The 20,112-nt window shown below is 57.6% G+C and overlaps 1 protein-coding gene and 1 long non-coding RNA gene across 2 annotated transcripts; one reads left to right on the forward strand and one right to left on the reverse strand.

Annotated features, from left to right (window-relative positions):
* Window positions 1–49: 49 nt before the first annotated feature.
* On the forward strand, window positions 50–13,192 carry LOC114100904 (uncharacterized). The gene is made up of 2 exons (XR_011705375.1): window positions 50–907; window positions 12,188–13,192. It is a non-coding gene; the product is annotated as an uncharacterized lncRNA (long non-coding RNA).
* Window positions 2,822–19,529, reverse strand: Ehd2 (EH domain containing 2). The gene is made up of 6 exons (XM_027945741.2): window positions 19,420–19,529; window positions 17,485–17,966; window positions 16,913–17,010; window positions 12,439–12,851; window positions 8,034–8,198; window positions 2,822–4,544 (listed from the first exon to the last, which is right to left on the reverse strand). The coding sequence occupies exons 2-6, from the start codon at window positions 17,886–17,888 to the stop codon at window positions 3,993–3,995; spliced, it is 1,632 nt and encodes a 543-aa protein (XP_027801542.1). The 5' UTR covers window positions 17,889–17,966; window positions 19,420–19,529; the 3' UTR covers window positions 2,822–3,992.
* Window positions 19,530–20,112: the final 583 nt, after the last annotated feature.

Raw genomic sequence — 20,112 nt, forward strand, 5'->3', positions numbered from 1 at the left:
TCCGGTTCGGATCTTGCGCGCGCAGCTCTCCCGGCCTCTCCTATTACGCACTTCCTGTGACAGCCATATTGGTAAAGCGGTAGGGGAGAGAAAGGGGCGTGGAGCCTGCCATCTTGGTACAGGATAAATGGCTCTTTTCTCCTCCAGTGTTTGCAACAAAATCTGCCGATTCCTAGTTGCGGGAAGGGGGTTATAGGTTCTTGGCTCTTGTCCTAAGCAAAACATCTTTCCCGAGCGCCCAAGGTCTGATGATGATTGTTATTTTTTGGGTAATAGAGATGGAACCCGGGGAACTTAACAACTGAGCTACATCACCAGCTCTTTTTATTTTTTTAAATTTTGAGACAGCGTCTCACTGAGTTTCTAAGGCTGGTTTTGAACTTGTGCAATCTTCCTGCCTCAGCCTCCAGAGCTGCTGGGAAGTGAGGATGGGCCTTAGGCCTGAGCCTAAGCAACTCCATTTTAAAACCTGCAGTCTCATCAGGCATGCCTAATGGAGCCCTCCAGTATGGCCCTCAGGCACAAACAAGTCACTTTGCCTCACCCTGATAAACTCAAGAGTCTAGTCTCTGGTTGGCTGTCCTCTGCTGATAAGAGGGAAAGGCGAAAAGATCAGGGTGGAGACCACCAGACTAGATGTTTTAACCCCAGGGTAAATGATGTCACTGAGAGACCCGGTGCCAACTGATAAGGATTGAAAGGGCTGTCCAAAACCCCAAAATTTGATATAAATATTGGAGCAAATGAGCAGACATTCAGCCAGCTGACAATGATGCCCTCACGCTGAGAGCTTGATGAGGACCTGGATTGACATCCCAACACGTTTTCATTGCCTGATCCTCAACCAGCCATCAGCTTCACCGAAGAGAAGCCTGCTTTGGTTTCTGATCTGATCACCACAATCTGAGTGAGTGTGCATCTGCTGGACTTAGAGCCTAAGGCTTGAGACTTTAATTTAGCATGCAAAAGGAATGTCTTCAGCCTGTCCTGATTCAGTGTGTTTGTGGTGCTTAGAATTAATCTAGAATTGCTTGCTGTGAATTGATTATTTCTTGCAGTGGCTAGCATTAAGGATGGTCATTTTCTTGATTAAGAACCTATAGAGTGAAATTATATTGAGTGATTTGAGTGAATAAAGCATTGACTAGGGCAGAAGCACATGGACATTATTTCTCCCCTTGGACTGCATAAGTCGCACCTTTTGCCCCTTGAGACAGCAGATTATAGGTGTGTGCCACCACGTCTGGCTGATTTCAGAACTGACAGTAGCAGATTTAGCACAAGACACACTGCAATCTCAGGTTTTGGCCTCTCAATGTTCCAATCCTAGAATCTTGAAAATCAAATATTTTTAGGATTGTCAAGGCTGGAAACACAGAACATTCAAGGAGTGTTCAAAATATACACTATCCGGATCCCTAGTTAACACGTGTAAGGCCCTAGGTTCAATCCCAAGCCTTGCAAAAGAGGGATGGGGCGAGATCCCTAGAAGCACAGATTCAGGATCATTCATCATCCATAAAATGGGAACGATTATGATAGATTATTCTAAAGATTAAAAACATAAAGCAAGGGCTGGGGATATAGCTCAGTTGGTAGAGTGCTTGCCTTGCATGCATAAGGCCCTGGTTCAATCTCCAGCATCACACACACAAAAAAAGTAAAGCATTGAAGACTGTGCCTGATATCTGCGTTAGCTATCGCCCCTGAGACTTAATCTAATAATCAACTCATATTTGCTATTTACAAATAATAAAACAAGCTCAGAGGCCTTTGGGTCCTTGCAACCATCCAAAGGGATCTACAGCTTCATAAAAGCCAGTCTTGCAGGGCGCTGTGGCACACGCTTGTAATCCTATTGGCTCTGGAGGCTGAGGCAGGAAGACCGCGAATTCAAAGCCAGCATCAGCAATTTAGGGAGGCGCTAAGCAACTCAGTGAGACCCTGTCTCTTAAAAAAAACACAAAACTGGGCTGGGGATGTGGCTCAGTGATTAAGTGCCTCTGAGTTCAATCGCGGTACCAAAAAAAAAAAAAAAAAAGCCATTCTTGAGTCATAAATGAAAAAGACCCAGAGAGGTAAAGCGCGACTGGGTGGGGGGTGTCACACAGTAGAACGCAACCAGATTCTTGCGCAGAGTGTTTGGAAGGTGACAGGTCCTGAATGGTGGCCCCCAAACCTGAGCACGCACCGGCCGCCTCGGAAATCAAATTGCCCTGCTCCCGAGGCTCCTCCAGAGGGCGCCGAGGGCCACAAAACTGAGCGCGCGTGGGCGGGCGGAGCGCGGGGACAGCATGTCCTGGGAGCGGCGGGTGTGGCCTGCGTGTGCGTCCGAGGACAGCACGGGGTGCGATGCCTGGCGCGGGCCGATCCCCAGGGCGTGAGCGTGCGCAGGGTGGTCCTTGGCAGCCTGCTCTCCGCAGGACCCCGCCCCCCCCCCCCCCCCCCGGCGTTCCCTGTCGCAAGCTGGGTACCCGAGTGGTGCCAGCCCAACTCGGCGGCCCGGGCAGGCGAGGGTCATGTTGTGCCCGAGCGCGCACTCACACAAGCCCAGGCCCGGCGCTGGTTCCCAGGCCCCGCGGCGGGAGGCGGAGAGAGGGATGTCCCGGGGGGGGGGGGGGGGGGGCAAAGTAACTTCTCTTCGGAAAATATGCAGGGCTGGCCCCCAGCCCGGGCCTGAGTCACCCGGCTTCGCTGCGCTGACTCACGGACCCTCCCGACCCCGCGAGCTACGAGGGCCTCCCCACCCCGAGTCCACCCAGGGCGCCGCTGCCCTGGAGGGGCGCGGGCCACCCCGCCCCGAGACAGCGCGACTCCGGCAGGGGAAGAAGCCTTGCCTTTATTCGCTCTACGGGGGACACTGTCTGGCTCTCGGCCCTCCCAGCGCGGGTGGGGCCGCGATGCGCGCATCGTGGCCAGCCACCTGGAGGAGCGCCCTCTCCAGCTGTTTGGTTCTCCCGCGTCCTTTCCGCGGGGCTTCCCACCAGGGCCGAGCCCTGATGCGGGGGAGGCACGAGAGGGCGTGGGGGGCCCCTTGGGGAGGGAGAGGAGGACGGCTGTAGCACCAAGAAATCGCTCCCCACGATCCCTGAAAAGGGGCTGCAGGAAAGCCCCCAGGCCTTTGCATCGTGGGGGCTACATTGAAGTATGGACTGAGCCCGGTGCGGGGCAGAGACTGGAATGCTGCAGTCCTCAACCCCAGGAGCCTGCGGGGGCCAGGGCCGGGCTGGGCCGTTCAATCCAGGGCAGGTGGGCAGTGGACAGAGTACCTCCAGGGCGTACAGTCTGGGGGGAGCCGGACAGACCGACTGAAAGGGCTTTTCCACGTGCTGCAGGATCCTTATTAAAGAAATTTGGGGAATCAGAATTTCCGGGCTTTCCTGGGGACGGGAAGGGGCTGAAGAGGGGTCCATCTGAGGAAGCAGGGGTCGTGTCTCCTCTCTGAGCCCCCAGTGGTCCCAACATCTGAGGACACGATGTGGGGGAGGGTTCTTGCCTGGCTGGGCAGGAGGAATAGGGGCAGAAGGGAAAGTTTATCTGTCACTTCAACCAAGTGGTCTCTCACCAATGGAGAGGGACAAGGGGTCCTACCTGGAATCAATTATGTGTTTGTGTGGCTATGTATCTGCCCTCTCCTGAGGCTGTCAGCTCCATGAGGGCTGGGCAAGTAGTAGGTGCTCAATAAATATCTGAATGAACGTTGGGTAGATGGGTGCCTGCGTGCTTTCGTGTGAGGTGCCCAGGTGCATGTGAGGGTCGAGGTGGGAAGGGTGCAGAGAAGCCTTGCCACTCCCTTTGGACCCCACTAAATGCTTAGAGTGTCTGGCGGTGGGCGGAGGAAGCCCCCACTCCAGTCCTTGCAGCTGCGTAGGGTGGGCAGGTAGGATGCGAGCGGACAGGGCGGGGCCAGAGGGTTTTGTGCGCGCAGCCGACTGGAGCTGGGGAGCCACAGCAGGGCAAGTGGGAGGGAGGGCCTGCGGGTGGTGGCGGGCTCACTCTGCCGAGCCCTTATGGCGCCGCTTGGAGGGTGGCACTAGACGACGAGGCAGGTTGGTGGGCAGCCCGTGGCCCTCGAGCTTGGCCTCGATGAGGTGGCTGGCCAGGGCGAACTCCTCGTCATCAAGCATGCCGTCGCGGTCAACGTCGCTCAGCTTCCAGATGCGCCCCAGCACCGAGTTGGGCAGCTTGGTGCCCACCATCCAGGTCTTGGCCTTGGAGCCGCTCAGCTTGCCGTCGGCGGGTGCCAAGTTGTAGAAGATCTCGTCGTATTTGGACTTGTCCTTGGTCACCACCCATTCGGCCTCGTCGTCCGAGCCTTCCTCGCCGTCCTCCAGCGCCTCGTCAGGCCCCCGCTCTACGAATGGGCCCATGTGGGTGCCCTCGAAGGCGCCGCCCTGCACCCCGGCCTCCGTGCTCTCCAGCTCCTCCTGCCGCAGCAGCGGCATGAGCTTGGCGATGTCGTGCGTCAGCATTTCGTCCAGCGCCTCCAGCAGCTTCGGCTTGAACGAGTGGAACTTGGTGAAGTCATGTGCCATCAGCAGCTCCTGTAATGGAGAGCGGGAACACTGAGAGGTCGGGGAGCCCTCTCTAGGCCCTTGGGGTGCAGCCTGAGGACGCTTGGGAGCACTGAATACCAGCTCTTCACCAATAGCTGCAGAAGCTTTTGAATATCCAAACAGCGCTTTCTGCTTGGGCACTCCCACCCCCTCTTCCCTTCCCAAGTCTAGCGGACTGAAATGCAGACAAGGGCTGGAGGTTCTGCAGCTATTTCATATCATGAGGTTTCTTGGACCTGGCAGCCAAGCATGGAAGAAAAGACAGAAAGGGACAAGGTTCTCAGCTCTAAGAAGCACCAAACCAGCCCCGAACCAGAAGACACTTGAGCAAGAGAGTCCCCAGGGCCCTCTGATGTGTCAGAGCAGTGGCCCTTCACCAGATGGTGGAGGAGGAGTTCAATATTTTAGCACACCTGCCAGCCCTGCCCACCCTCCACTCCACCCCGAGGAGTCTGGCCAGCACCCCACCATTTTGCAAGTTAAGAAAGGTCAATTCCATCAGTCCTGTGCAACACAGCAAGACCTCCATCTCAGAGAGAGAGAGAAGGAAAAAGAAAACTCAGTGGGATAGTGGAGCAGTGGTCATCCCAGTGACTCAGGAGGCTGAGGCAGGAGGATCCCAAGTTCAGGATCAGGCTGGGCAACTTAGCCAGACCCTGATTCATAATAAAAAATAAAAGGGGGCTGGGGTTTGTGGCTCAGTGGTAGAGCACTTGCCTGGCATGTGTGAGGCACTGGGTTCGATTCTCAGCTTTGCATATAAATAAATGAATAAAATAAAGGTCCATCAACATCTTAAAAAAACACTTAAAAAGTAAATAAATAAATAGAAAGGGCTGGGGGTGGATCTCAGTGCTAGATCCCCCCGGCTTTACCCAGTACCAGAAAAAAGCATTTTCTTTTCCAATTCTTGCCACCATGTCACTGTACCACAGGGGCGCAGCTGAGTAACTGGTGCCCAACCTGGGCGGTAGGGTTAGGATCCTGGGACACCCGCGCTCTGCCCAGGCCATTCTGCTCTGGAGCAGCTGTGGGGTGGGTTTGTGGTCACTGGATTGCACACTGGAACCCTAAGTCACTGCGCCAGGAGAGTCTCGGCCAAGGTCGACTCACTGCATGCACCATGCTGGTTTCCAGAGCCCAGGAGAGTGGCTCCCGGTGTGACTGCAAAGGGGGAGTGCCGTCTGAGGACACCCAGCTCCACCTCCTAGAAGCTGGGTGGCCTCGGGTAGTGGCTTCACCTTGGTTTCCATAGTTTTGTTTTGTTCACTTTGATACCCAGGATTGGACCCAGGGGCTCTTTTCCACAAAGCCACATCCCAGCCCTTTTAATGTTTTGTTTTGAGACAGGGTCTCACTAAGTTGCTGAGGGTCTCCCTCAATGCCAGGGCTGGCCTCGAACTTCTGATCCTCCTGCCTCAGCCTCCCAAGTTGCAGCCACCATGCCCTGCTTGGTTTCCATGTTTGTAAAACAGGGATGATGACATGAGCATGGTGGTACAGTTGGGCTCTTGAATGTCCCCAAAGGATCATGTGTTGAAGCTTGGTCCCCAGGTTAGCAGTGTCCAGAGGCGGACCTTTGGGAATGATGGATCCCCAGGGCTTTGACCTCATGGATGGATGAGTCCGTTGGCGGTTGGTGGCCGGGGCTGGGTGGGGGTGGGGGGGTGGGAATATTGGGAGGCCTAGTTGAAGGGAGTGGCCCCTGGGGACTATATCTCATACTGCCCACTCCCGGTCTGTCTCTCACTGCTCCCTGGCCACTCGCCCCTCCGCCGTGCTCTGCCTCACCACGGGCCTACAAGCAACGGAGCCAGCTGCCCGTGGATGGAGACCTCGGAAACCCTGAGCCAAAGTAAATCTTTCCTCGTCTAGGTTGTTTGTCTCAGGTATTTTGGTCACAGTGAGGAAAACCTGACTAACACACGCAGGGAAGGCCAAACAAATTCCTCTGGATGAACTGCTCAGGAAACAAATTCCTCTGGATGAAGTGCTCGGCAGCCACTGTGCCTCTAGCCCAGTGGCTCTCAAGCAGGGGTGATGTTGTCCCCCCAGGGGACAGGTGGCAACATCTGGGACATTTCTCTCTTTCTTTTTAAATATTTATTATTTTTTGGTTCTGGGGATTGAACCCAGGGATGCGCTGCCACTGAGACACATCCTCAGCCCTTTTCGCTTTGAGACAGGGTCGCACTAAGTTGCTGAGGCTGGCCTCAAACTTTCCTTGGCCTCCTGAGTGACTGGGATAATAGACATGTGCCATCTCACCTGGCATCTGGAGGCATTTCTGAGGGACAGAGCTGAGGAGGCAGTACTGGGCAGAGGCTGCTCCACTTCCTGCAGTGCACGCCCCCCTCCTCCAAGAATCATCCACCCCAATGTCTGTCGCAGGCATTGAGAAGCCCAGATGTAGCCCCAGCTTTGGGCCAGGGCAGGCAGACAGTTCAGCGTGACCAGGTTGATGCGGGCATGTGCCCATCTCCCAGGGGAAGAAATTCAGGCTCCCATGGGGCTCCACCTGGCCAGGGTCACTGAGCTGCTGGTGGCCAACGGGGACTCTGCCCAATCCTTTGGGGTCTAGGCTGCAACTGTCTCTCCCTCAGAAGTCACAGGCTTTCGACATCAGCCAAAGTCAGCCTCAGAACCGAGGCTGGGCAGAGGCTAGCCCCCAGCCTCCCTGAGCACAGCCTGTCTCCACATCCCGGGCTCCTGCCTGCCCACCCACCTCCCAGACTGCACCACATCCCTGCCAGCACTCCCCCAATGCTTGAGGAGCCCCCACGGGTCCCCAACGTCCATTCTGCCCTTCTTCCTCGGTGCTGGGTCCCTTGACTGTACCTGATATCAGCCACCAAGAGGAAGAACCATGCTCTCAGCAGCCCCCAGCCATGTGACTGAGTCCAGCTAAGGGGATGTGAGCAAGGAGTTGCTCATGCAATTTCTAGGATTACCTTGTTCAATATGGTAGCCCATGACCCCGTGTGGGTATTTAAACCAGTTAAAATTAAATAAAATCCATGATTCAGTCTTAAGATTTTTTTTTTCAGTGCTAGGGATCAAACCCAGGGCCTCATGTTGGCTAGGCAAGGGCTCTGCAACTGAACTGTACCCCCAGCCCAGGAAGTGTCCTTAAAGAGAGTGATTGTACCCTTCTCTTCCTTTCCCTCCCTTCTTGCTGGATGGAATGCAGATACAATGTCTAGACTTTCTGCAGTTGTTTTGTACCATGAGGTTTCTCAGGACATAGAGGCCAGGCATGGAAGAGAAATAAGACAGAAGGCGGCTTTACACTGCACCAAAGCAGCCCTAGACCCTATTCTTGTGGGTTTTCTCCTGATCCATCAGACTAACTCACAAGCCATGCTCCCATGGCCCCACGTGCAGGGGACTTTCCCACATCTGCCACTGTCCCTCCAGCTTTCCAGGCCCCTCTCTAGAGCTCACCCCCCACCCCCCACCCCCTGGGCAGCCTCCCACCTGCATCTTCTGGCAGTCGGGAAAGTCCCCGGGGGAGATGTGGTGCTCTAGCTGAATCTTGGCAAAGATGACGGGCAGCTTGAGGATCAGCTGCTTCTTCTTGTTCTCCTTCCCAAACACAGAGGGCATCTCCTTCTTCAGGTAGCTGATGATGTACGCGTGAACCTGCGGAGCAGCATCCTCACCTGAGCCCGGGCAGCCACAGGGAGGTGACCAGCAGGGCGCGGCCTGGGGGTCTGCATTCCTAACCCATGGGGGGGGGGTGCGGCTGCTGCAGGCCAGGCAGCCTCTCTGAACCCTGCTGCCTTATCAGCCGGGGCTCCCCTGGACTCCCCTCTCTTGTAAGCGATCCCCACCCCTCCCAGGCTCCAGCTCCCCTCCAGCCGTCCACTCCCACATGCCAGCCTGGACCTCTCCCTGAGCTCGAGCCTCAGCTAATGGCCTCCTTGACATTCCTCACCGGCTCCGCACCCTGACACCCCATGTGGAATCCAGGCCCAGCCCCAGACTGTCACTCTAAGCGGTTCCCCTGTTAGAGAAGAGGAGCCCTCGTGACCTGCCTGGTCTCCTGCCCCTGGGGCCTCTGCCCACCAGGCAGCACCAGGCCTGATCTGCTTCTCATCCACGTTCAGAATTCCTGCCCTAACTGACGAGGCCCTATGGGGCAATTCTCCAAGTGTCTCCAGGGAACTCTAGGGGCCCCAAGACCTTTTCAGAGGTTCCCATGGCCCAAACTATTTTAATGATAATACTAAATCGCCAGGTGCAGTGGTGCAGAGGGATCGCAAGTTCAAGCCCAGCCTCAGCAATTTAGAAAGGCCTCAGTAACTAGGAGAGAGCCTGTCTCAAAAAGTCAAGAAAGACCTGGGGCCGGTGTGGTGGTGCACACCTGTAATCCCAGCGGCTCAGAAGGCTGAGGTAGGAGGATCAGGAGTTCAAAGTCCAGCCTCAGCAACTTAGGGAGGCCCTAAGTAACTCAGCAAGACCCTGTCTCTAAGTAAAATACAAAAAGGGTCTGGGGATGTGACTCAGTGGTAAAGCACCCCTGGGTTCAAATAAATAAATAAATAGCCATTTGTTCCTGAGACTTTTTGGTTTTTGCTCTAGTTTCTGTACCAGGGATTGAACCCAGGGGTGCTCTACCACTGAGCTCCATCCCCTGCCCTTTTTACTTTTTGAGATAGGGTCTTGCTAAGTTGCTGTGGCCTCAACCTTTCCACCCTCCTGCCTCGGCCTCCTGAGTCACTGGGACTATAGATGTATAGCACCCTGCCCAGCGACAGTGAAGTTTCTAAAAAATTACAAGATGTCTAACATTGAGACTGATGGAATGTTCGAACAGAGCAGAATCAGGCTGTTTCCTTTGAAGCCAGATGTTAAAGTGATTTGCAAAAAATGAAAAACAAATATATAGCCTGGTATGGTGGCCACCCTGTAATCCCAGTGACTTGGGAGACTGAGGCAGGAGGATCGCAAGTTCAAAGCCAGCCTCAGCAACTTAGTGAGACTGTCTCAATAAAAAGGGCTGGGGGTATAGGTCAGTACATAAATGCCCCTGGGTTTAATCCCTAGTTCCACAAAACAGAAACAATTAAAAAGTTTTTAAGAACGTTATTAAAAATGTTTTTAAAAAATCATAGGTTTCAACTATTAAAACTTTCAGTGATGGCCTTCACCAGCTGGTTGAGTGATTTCTTCCCACCCTCCACCACCCAGTCTCCTCCAGCCACCTGGGATTTGCTACCTCAGGGCCTTTGTACTTGCTGTACTCTGGGCCTGCAATGCTCTCTCTGCAGATCGCCACTCAGCTCACCACATCCCCTCCTTCAGACCCCCCTACTACAGTCCCTCACCAGCCTCTCTCTCCTGGGTGTCACTTGTTCAGTGTCTGCTTCCCCACTAAGCTGTCATTCTTCCAGAAAAGGAATGTCGTTTGTTCTCTGCTGTATTCCAGGGCCTAGAAGAGTGTCCGAGCACAGTGTGGACGCTCAGCTTTGTCTAAGGTTTCCCTCCCGGCATCTCACCCTCTTCAGAATCTGGCCTCCTGAGATCCTGGCTTCAGGAATCACAGCACCTGGAATTCCCCCTCTAGCAGCTACCAGTTCAACCTAAGGGCGGGCCGGAGGACTCCCCCGGCTACCTGGCAAGGATGGGGAGCCCGAGCAAGTGGCTGGGTAGGGGAGGACGGTTACCAAGAGCCCCTAAGGGACAGGGAGAGCTCCTGAAGGGAGGGAGACAGTGTGAGCTGTCGGTGGCCAGATATGGCAAAATCATTCTTGAGGAGGGGGTGTGGAGGGGGCGTGACATGGCTTGGGGTCATGGCACAGTGATGCCCAGTCACACTGGACCCTGAATTCCATGCCCCAAGGTGCTGAGCGCACCAGGGAGCCATGGATGAACCTGCTGAGAGGGGTGGGTGTGGCCTATGGACCAGAGAGACCAATCAGTGCAAGGGTGTGGCCAGACGTGTGGGTGGAGCCTACGAGAGCGGGCCAATGGGGCGAGGGGGCGGGGCCTGCAGCGGTTCCACTGGGATCCAGAGGGAGACCGCTGGCGGGAGGTCGCTGATGGCTTTTCCAGAGAGGAAGCGGGGGAAGGTGCCAGGAAGAGATAAGGTGCAGGGCGGGCTGGGCCGGGGCGCGGGTCGAACTCCGGGGTTTGTCCGCCTTTCCGGAGCCGCCTCCTGCCTGACGGGGGCACCAGGTGTCCGGCCCCGCCCCGCCCCTCGGTCCCCGCGCCTGGGTTCCAGCTCCCGCCTCTGCTTCCCCCAGGGACCTGAGGGAACGAGGACGAACCGGAGGCTGAGAAGGACGGGGGAGGCCGAAAAAGGGGGAGGATGCAGAGAGCAAAGGAGTCAGGGTGAGGAAGAAAGGACGAAAGAGAGAGAGAAAGAATTGGAGGGACAGACAGACTGACAGCCACCGAGAGCTGGTGGGAGAAGAGAGGGCTCCGCAGGCTCCGGGCTGCCTCGCCAGGCAGGATTCCTGGGGGGAGGGTCTGACTCGCCCCGCCCTGCTCCTCAAACCAACACCTCAGCTCCCCAGCACCTCAACCTTCCCGGCTGCCCTGCTGCCAGCTGCCTGCCCCGCCTCCACCCTGGCAGCCTCGCCTATGAGTGTTCCATTTGGCCTCCAAAATCACTCTTCCACCAGTTTCTGTGCTCTCCTCTCCCTCCCCAAGGCCTGACCAGGCTGGCTCCTCCAGCCTCCTCCCTGGTCTGCAGGCCCCGAGTCACACCCACCTTCAACCACCCTCCAGAAGGCAGCCTGAGTGGAACCCTGCCTCTCCCCAACTCTCACCTTCCATGGCTCCCCATGTCCTTGGGACCAAGCACAGACTCCTCAGCACAGCCCACCAGTTCCCAGGTGTTCTGGCTCCCAGCCACCTCCCCAAGCTCAAACCGAGTTACTCACACCTTCTACACTGGGTTCAACACAGACATTTTTCCTCAAATGCCCTCTCCTCCACGAAGCCCTCCTTGTCTGGCCCCACCCCTGATTATGCTGGTCTGTCGTTGTCTGGGGATGGGTCTGTCTCTTCCCCAGAATCCCCGCAGGTCCTGGGACTGCCTTGGGGTTTGGGGGGAACCAGCAGGGCCGGGCTGGAACTGCCTTGGTCATTACTGTGTCCCCAGGACTGCCCAGCAGAGGGCCAGGCACAGAGGACACCTTGTTCAATTTGTGGGTCTGTCTAGTGTCCTCATTCGACAAATATTTCCTGAGCAATTCTGTTTTAGCACTGCGGCTACATGAGTGGAGGAAGTCAAAGATCCCTGATTCCCTGGAACTTAAACAGGAGGCAGGAGGCAGACAGTGAACACAGACTCCCCAGTGAGGCTGACCCGAGGGAGGCCGTAATGGTGGGAAGGCTAAAGCAGAACCTGCAGGGCCAGAGCTGTGTTCCTGAAAGGGAGGCGGCAGGGCCCTCCTGAGAAGGTGAAGTTTGAACAGAGACTTGAAAGGCAACCAGTGAGGACAGCCCAGTGGGAGGGAGGCAGGGAGGCCAGAGGTGAGGCTTCTAGGAGGACTTCACCCCAAGTACAAAGACCCTGAGGGAGGGTAGAGGCAGCCAGGAAGGGAACAAGGTGAGGACAGAGGGGAAGGGCGGGAGGAGATGACCTGTGTGCCACCTGAGGAGTCGGCTTTTGTTCCGAGACAGGGGACAGGAATTGGAAACAAGCAAGGCCAGCCACCAGACCACCGCATTGGCGGTGGGAGATGGAAGAAGGCACATCACGGAGGAGACCAGCCAGGAGCTGCAAAGTACAAACTCAAGGTAGAGAAGTGACCCTCTGCCCCTTTCCAGAATGATCCACCTCACTGCCCTGGTGCTAAGTCGGTGCCAAGCAGCCCGGGAAGGAGAGAAGGAGGGAGGGAGGCCAGGCCGTTGGCCTGCCACTGCTCACCCGCACCAGCCGGGCCCTCTTCACCAGGTCGTTGAGCTTGCGCAGGGCGGCGTGGCGGGGCAGCCCCTGGATGTCGCGGAAGAGGTCCTGCTCCTCCAGCTCAAACAGGCGCCGGTTGTCGGGCACCAGGAGCGGCTGGGACCAGAAGGAGCCGATGTAGACGCGCAGGACCTCGGGCGTGCCCACCACCTTGCCCAGCGCCCACATGAGCGCGCCGTAGACGCGCATCAGCTGCTGCGTCTCCACCATGTCGGCCTTGTTGAGAACCACGCGGATCTTGTCCTCGTGGCCCCGCAGGGCCCCGATGGCCTCGGAGAACTCGTCCGAGATCTCCAGCTTGTGTGCGTCGAAAAGCAGGATGATGAGGTCCACGCGCTCAGCGAACCAGCGCAGCACAGCTGGGAAGTCGTAGCCTGGGGAGTGGGGGGCGCCGGCGGAAGTCAGACCCCACCCTCGAGCCAGAATGTAGCACCCATTCTTTTGGACAGGATAGTGGACTGCACAGATGTCCAGCTGTTAGCTCTCCAAATCCTGGTCTATACGAAATGGCCAACAGCACCAGGCGTGTGGCTCCACTCTGGCTCCCCCCAGAATCACCCTCCACCCAGCCATGGCTGTGGCTCCAGCCCCTCAAGATACCTGGTTGCTGGAGACGGCAGCCCTGCTTGCTTTTCATTCTTCATTCATTCATTAGGCTGTGGGGGGCCTTGGAATGGCTGCATTGCTCATTAAAATAAGAGACCCCTGTACTGTGGACACGCCCAGTCTCCCAAGCCTCCTAGCCTCCTGGTCCCTCCCCAGGGCCTGCCAGATCTCCCACAGTCCACTGACTGTGGTTGTGCTGGTAGGTTCTTGCCGTGGCAAACATTACCTACTTCTGTTTTGTTGAGCCGTATTTACTGGGAGTCGTATCTGAGCCAAGCGGGTCTTGGCCACTGGGATGCCGCAGACAAGCTTCCCGCCCTCGGAGCGCACCCATCCCCACAGGCCCCTGTGTTCCTCCCACCACTTCATTCACTTCTTTATCCACCTCTTCTTACCATCGCTGTTGACTCTTTGTTCCCCATAAAGCAAAGCTTGGAGAGCAGAAAGAAATGGTTGAGACCCCCTGACCTGGCAGAAAGACTGCCCCATCAGCTATGTGACCTTAGGCAAGTAACTTAACCTCTCTGGACTTGTGTTTCCTCTTCTATAAAATGGAAATCACAATAGAACCTACGTTATAGATCTACTGTGAAGATTAAAAGGATATGTATGAGCTAACATGGGGAAGATAGTGCCTGGCATCAGACTGTACACATAAAAATGGGTGAGCTTGGGGGCTGGGGCTGGGGCTCAGTGGTGGAGCGCTTGCCGAGCCTGGTGAGGCACTGGTTCGATTCTCAGCACCACATATAAATGAATTAGATAAAGGTCCATTGACAACTAAAAAAAAAAAAAAAAAAAAAAAAAATGAAATGGGTTAGCCTGCTGAGTGCACTCAGGAGACTGAGGCAGGAGGATCTCAAGTTCAAGGCCAGCCCGAGCAACTTAGGGAGACCCTGTCTAAAAAGTTTTTTAAAGGGCTGGGGTGGCTCAATGGCAGAGCACTTACCTAGCATTTGTGAAGGCCCCAGCATCACACACACACACAAAAAGTGTATGAACTTCTGGCTTCTGGCATGTAATTATACTTCAATAAAACTATTAAAGACAAAGCAGCGCTGGGAGCAGAGGAAGTGCTCAGCAAGCTTTAGTCATGGGGCTCGTCAGACACTTGTGGGGGTCATTCTGGAACCATCCTCTGAGCTGCTGCTCTGTGGGGGAGGTGGAGGCAGCCCAGAACTGCCCTCACAGACCCGCCATCCACTGAGGACGTGGACCTCCCCAAATGGTGAGGCTGGAACTGGGGGAATCCAGGGATCCCTGCAGCCTGGAGTGTGCCTGGCCTGGTCAGGGCAGTCAGGGAAGGCTTCCTGGAGGAGGGGACCTGCAGGGAGTGGCACTGGCTTTCCTGGCTTGAGCCTGCTCTCCCAGACAGAAGGAGCTCAGCGGTCCACAGCACGCAGGAGGCTAGCTCTCCTATGACCCCACGTTCCAGATGAGAAAACGGAGGCACGAGACGCTCTGGGACTTCACTGAGATACCCAGGCAGGAGGTCACAAAGATGCTGTGGGGACCCACCATATGACAGCAGACCCAGACATCAGTGTATGTGCACACACACCAGCACACCCAATGAATGCCCTCAGTGACAACAAGCCAGAGCCCCATGGGCCTCCATGCTCCACTGGGGAGCTGGTACTGGGGCCAGTCCTGCCCAGGAGGAGGCAGGCTGCTCACTGGACAGCTCGGGTGGGGTGGAGCCATGTTTTGAGGGAGGAAGGGCCGGCTGGAGGGACCACAGCTGGGCCTCTCCCCTCCAACATCCACACACACTGGCCCGGATTTGGAAAGTGTGTCTCATGGGGCAGGCCGGGCGGGGTGTGGGGGCCGGGAGTGTGGGAATGAGACGTGGCAGAGAGGAACAGTCCTTCTTCTCCACTACAGGCTCCTACTGTGCACCACACATTGAGTGCTTTGCCTGCGTGACCTGTTCAACCTTCTGACAACCTAGGAAGGGACATCATTGTGCCCTCACAGAGGAGAAACCGAGGCAAGAGATAAGGGGTGTCCTCAAGCTTCTGGGGTTTAAAGGCAGCAGAGCCCAGATCTGAGGCCCAAGGCCCCACTCAGCTAGCATTACACACCCGTGTGTTCACAGACATTACCCGCAGAGGTAGCCACACCCCCACCAATGCACACACATGAACACACACACCAGCACACACAGCCCCACACAATCAGAGCCACAAACTGCAAGTCATGCCCTCGCTCATGATCCGGAAACCGCACAGTTACTTATGTTCCCACAATCACAAAGACACTGTGGGACCCACATACAACAGCAGACCCAGGCAACAGCATGTGTGCACACACACCAGCACGCCCATTGCCCTCAGTGACAACAGATTCACACAACCCCACAGCCTCCCAGATGTAAAGACATCCACATGGCCACAACCACACACTGTTGCACAAGACACTCCTGCACACACACTCACATACCACACTTACACAACTGGATAGCAGACAGAAGGCACTCACTGCATCTACAGCGCATCAGGGGGCTAGCACCCTGTGACCCCACATCCCAAATGAGGAAATGCAAGAGCAATCCCTCTGCCCTACCAGGGTCCTACAGCCACAGTCACATGTAGTGCAGACACAGGGTGCCGGGGCCTCTCACACAGACAGGCACACACAGCCGACTCGGACCGAGGATCTCACGCCTTCCAGATGCAGGCTGAAGGATCTACATGGGCCAGACGCCTTCTCAGACACACACCGGGACACGCGCATTCTCCAAGACAAGTGCCTGGAGGGAGGTACAAGGATCGGGGATCCCACGATTCTCCAGTCCTGCAGGATCCCTCAAAGTCACATCCAATCACACCTGCAGGCACACACGGATTCCCCGACACACACGCGCACATACACCAAACCACTCAAGTTCAGAGTCATGACCTGGGTTGTAACACGTTGTCCCCACACTCAGTCATGGGCAGCCACCCACGCCCAGCCACCCTGTCCCAGGACGCACACAGTTACACCCGGGCCCGGCACGCAGCCTCCCGTTCCTTCGCCCCACGGCCTCTGCGCGGAGACCCGCTCCCTCCCGCCGCCCGGCCCGGCCCGGGTGGAGCCGCAGGAATCCTCCCCTGCGCGCCCTCAGGCTCCCCCGGGCCGCCCCTGGACGCCGGCCAGGGACACGGTACCGCTCGCGCCCGCCCCGCCCCGCCCCGGCCTCCTGCAGGGCCTCCGGTCCCCTCTGCCCCACTCTGCGGCCTCCTTTGCCCCAGTTCCCGGCCCCCCCCAGGCCAGGGGGAGCGGGGAACAGAGACGCTGCGGGGGCGGGGCGCAGATGCTGAGCAGGCCCGCTGGAATCCACCCCCCACCCCGCACAGCTGTTTATAAATTCCAGCCCCGGCCTTGGCCCCGGCCCAGAGTCCCCTCCCAGCCCCTTTCTCAGCCCCATCTGTGGCCCAGAGGTGCCGCGGGGATCGCAGGGCCCCAGAGCCTCCCTGCCCAGGCTCTCTCAGGTGGCTCAGAACCCCGCCGCCCGGCCCCTTCATCTCTCCCTCTCCCTCCTTCTGACCCGCCCAGACATGTGGCCCCTGCCTGCTCACACGTGTCCACCTCCCGCCTGCCCAACCTCCAGATCACCAACATGGAGGACTCCCAGCCTCTCCCAGCCAGCCCAAGAGGCCAGAGTCCTGGAGGCTGCCCAGCCCTCTCCTCCCTCAGACCCAGGGGTCCAGGCCCAGTCTCCTCCCTCAGACCCAGGGGTCCAGGCCCAGTCTCCTCCCTCAGACCCAGAGTCCAGGCCCAGTCCCCTCCCTCAGACCCAGGGTTCTGCGGGCGCCTCCCTCCTCCCAGGGCCTTGCTCACTCACCCCGGCTCACTCTCTGTTTGGCTCCGGACAGGATGCCAGGTGTGTCAATGATACTGATGCTCTCCAGGACCTGGTTGGGGAGCTGGGCACACATGAACCTGGGGGAGTGGAAGGCCAGGGGTCAACTCAGAGGAAGGCAGAGAGAGAGGACAGGTAAGAGGGGAAGTCCAGACTGTGCAGAGGAGAAGCAGGCATGGGGGGGGGGGGCCTGGAAAGAGGGACAAGATGGAAGGAGAAGGGTATCTAAAACATCCCAAGCGCAAGCTCAGGGTCTCTGGGTACTTGCCTTGAGTCCAGAGCTACTTCAAGCTCCCCCTGGGGGGTAAGAAACTATAGTCAAACCCATTTTCCAGATGTGCATGAGAGGCACAGAGAGGTTAAGTCTCTTGCCCAAGGCTGCCCAGCTAGCCAGTGGGGGAGCAAGGACTGGAACCAGGCAGGCTGGCTTAGCGGCTGCTGCCCTAGGAAGGAGCTGGAAGGGGGAGACCACAGCAGAGAGAAGGGAGGGAAGCCCAGTTGCAGGTATGGAAGGTGCCCCCGCCCCCCCGCTGGGCAGCGGCCGGCCATCGCACCTGTTGAGGAAGGTGTTCCCGAAGGGGTTGAGTTTTCGGAAGGGCTTGTCGGGGTCCACCACCAGGGCATTGCCGGGCACAGTGCCCTCGGTGTCGCCGTGCATGACGGCCACGAAGCAGTCGGTGGTGGGCTCGGGCCCCACCCGGGAGCCGGGCACCTCCTGCTCCAGCAGGTACTGGATGAAGCTGGTCTTGCCCGTGCTGTACTGACCGGCCACCAGCACCATGGGCTTCCCATCGAAGTCAGCATCCTCCAGGGCCGGGGAGTGGAAGGCACCGAAGCGGTAGTGCTCCTCCAGGGGCAGCAGCTTCTCACGGTAGAGCTCCTTAAGGGACGAAGTCACCGTGCGGATGGCCTCGGGCTGCTGGCCCCGAGCCCCGCTCTTCTTTAGCCAGCTGAACATGGTGGCTTCTCGCTGCCCACTGGGTTCACTGAGGGTGACTCGAAGGTGCAGGAGAACAGGGGGTTGATGGTGGACTGCCTGGAGGGAGAAGGCAAACCGAAGGTAGAAAGTATGGGTGGAGGAGGAGGCGCTGGGAGCACGGATGGCAGGGGTCAGGAGGAAGAAGAGGATCACAGAGCCAGCCCGGGAGGAGGGAGAGATTAATGGTGGTATGGTGGAAGAAGGGGAGTTGAGAGTGGAAGAACGAGGGGTGGAGAAAGGGGAGAAATGCCTTCCTGAGACCTTCCTTCTTCTCTTCCTCTCTTCTTCCTCTGATGCATTTCCACTGGAATTCCTCCACACTTCAGAAACTGTGGCCCAGAAATGAGCCAGAGACCAGCTGGCTCCCACCCAGAGCCCCAGTGAGGACCAACAGTTCAGGGTGCCCAGGAAATGCCAGGCCTCTGGGGAGGGCATGAGAATCACCGTCGGTCAGTAAAGATCAGGCAGGGCCGGCGTTCAAGCTGCTTTTACGAGGGACAGGCGGGATGAGGGTCTTAGGAAAGGGACAGCGTATTCAAAGGTCTGGGGGCCTTTAGAGCAGGTCTCCTATGATGGGTCTGAGGGTCTGAGTTAGGGGGAGAAGGTGTCCCCAAAGCCACAGCCACGACTATGCCCTGTGATCAGACTGTAGGGTCTGTGGTGATATCCTCTCTTTATTCCTGACAGGACACTGGTAACAGGTTTTGCTCTTTTTGTTTTTGATCTTGGGTCAGTCTGAGTAATGCTTACAATTTAACTAACTTTTCCAGAGCACCAGCTCTGCTCAGATCAGAGTCGCAAATACTGAAAAGGACCCGGGGTTCCTTGAGAGAGGACTGATCCCGGGGCTGGGGCAGGGGCTGGGGCAGGGAGAGTTCGGGGAGCCTGGATTCCATAGGAAGCACCCAGGGATGGGAGGGGCATGTCGCAGGGACACAGGGCCCAGCTTTAAGGGACTCCCACTAACCAAAGATGTAGTTAAGGTGTAGTTAATTGCAAATCAAATACAGCAAATTCATAAAGTGACACTTAAAAAGTAGGGGAGATAGCAGGGAGAGGACTTGCGGAAGGAGGGCTGGAGAGGCAAGGGCGGGCGGGAGCAGCGACCCGGGATAGGAGCCGAGGGAGGGGGCCCTGGGTGGTGTCCTGGGCTGGGAGGCCGCTGGGGGCCGTCCGAGGAGGATGCTTGGGCTGGCCGATGGGGCTTTGGGGTTGGCGAGGCAGGAGAGTCGCTCTTGGTGGCAGAGGGACCCAGTTGGACGGACATGGAAGAGGGCAGTGGGGGGCGGCTTGAAGGAGGGAATCTGGAGCTGAGCGGCTGGGGTGGCCGCGACGGGGAGGCTGCGACGGCCTGAGGAGGAGTGTGGGACCGGGAGGGTCGGACGGCTACAGCCTGGAGGGGCTGGGGACCCGGAGAGCCCGTGGGGGGTGCAGGGCTGCGGTTTCAGCGAGCGGGGCAGCCGCGGGGCCGGGGCAGCCTGGGCTCGGCGCGGGGGTCGCGAGTGCTCACCGACGGGCGCTGGCGCTGGGTCCTGCGGGTCCGCGGGGATCGGAGGCGCCCGGAGCGGCCTGTGCTCGGGTCTGTCCTGCTGCCTGAGCCGGGTGGGGCCCGAGCGGCCGGGAGGAGGGGCGGGGGGCGGGACGAGCCCCCCCAACCCGCGCCGGCCTCTGGCGCCCCCTGGCGGGGGCTGGGGAGCGCGCTCTTGGCGCGGCGGCGGCCCCTCGGGCTGCCAGTCCCGGGTTAGAATTGCGCCTCTCCTCGGGCATCGGGCCGTCCACGATCTCTGGCTCCTTCTACCATGGCATAAGGATAGCACTGCCAACGAATAAAACTGCTATGCTTTAAACCTCGAGGTCGTGAAGCGGTTCACAACTCTCCCGATTCCCTCCGGCTCAAAGCCAAAGTCCCCCAGGCCCTCCCTGCGCACGCCTCCGGCTCCCTCTCCCTCTCCTCTCGCTGATCCTCAAGCAAGCGCACAGTGCTTCGAGCTCAGAGCCATTGCCGGTGCTGTGCTCTCTCTCTGGACGCCTCTGTCCCCAGGGATCTGCATGGCTTCCTCCCTCCCCTCCTTCAGGTCTCTGCTCAAACGCCACCTCCTCCGAGAAGCCCTCCCTCATCTCCCCGTGTAGCGCCCACCATTTACTCCCCATCTCCTCTTTATTCTTCTCCACCGTCCTGACAACCACTAAGCTTGTTCTGGGT

Source organism: Marmota flaviventris, chromosome 18 (assembly GCF_047511675.1).
Source record: "Marmota flaviventris isolate mMarFla1 chromosome 18, mMarFla1.hap1, whole genome shotgun sequence".
In the NCBI taxonomy this organism is placed as follows: domain Eukaryota; kingdom Metazoa; phylum Chordata; class Mammalia; order Rodentia; family Sciuridae; genus Marmota; species Marmota flaviventris.

What these genes read in the sequence shown, in the direction of transcription:
- Ehd2 (XM_027945741.2), bottom strand. Translation starts at nt 17,888, where the DNA reads ATGTTCAGCTGGCTAAAGAAGAGCGGGGCTCGGGGCCAGCAGCCCGAG. An exon ending in CAAACAGAGAGTGAGCCGGG is followed by an intron (nt 12,852 to 16,912) that starts GTGAGTGAGCAA and finishes CCCACTCCCCAG; the next exon opens with GCTACGACTTCCCAGCTGTG. An exon ending in AGAGGGCCCGGCTGGTGCGG is followed by an intron (nt 8,199 to 12,438) that starts GTGAGCAGTGGC and finishes GCTGCTCCGCAG; the next exon opens with GTTCACGCGTACATCATCAG.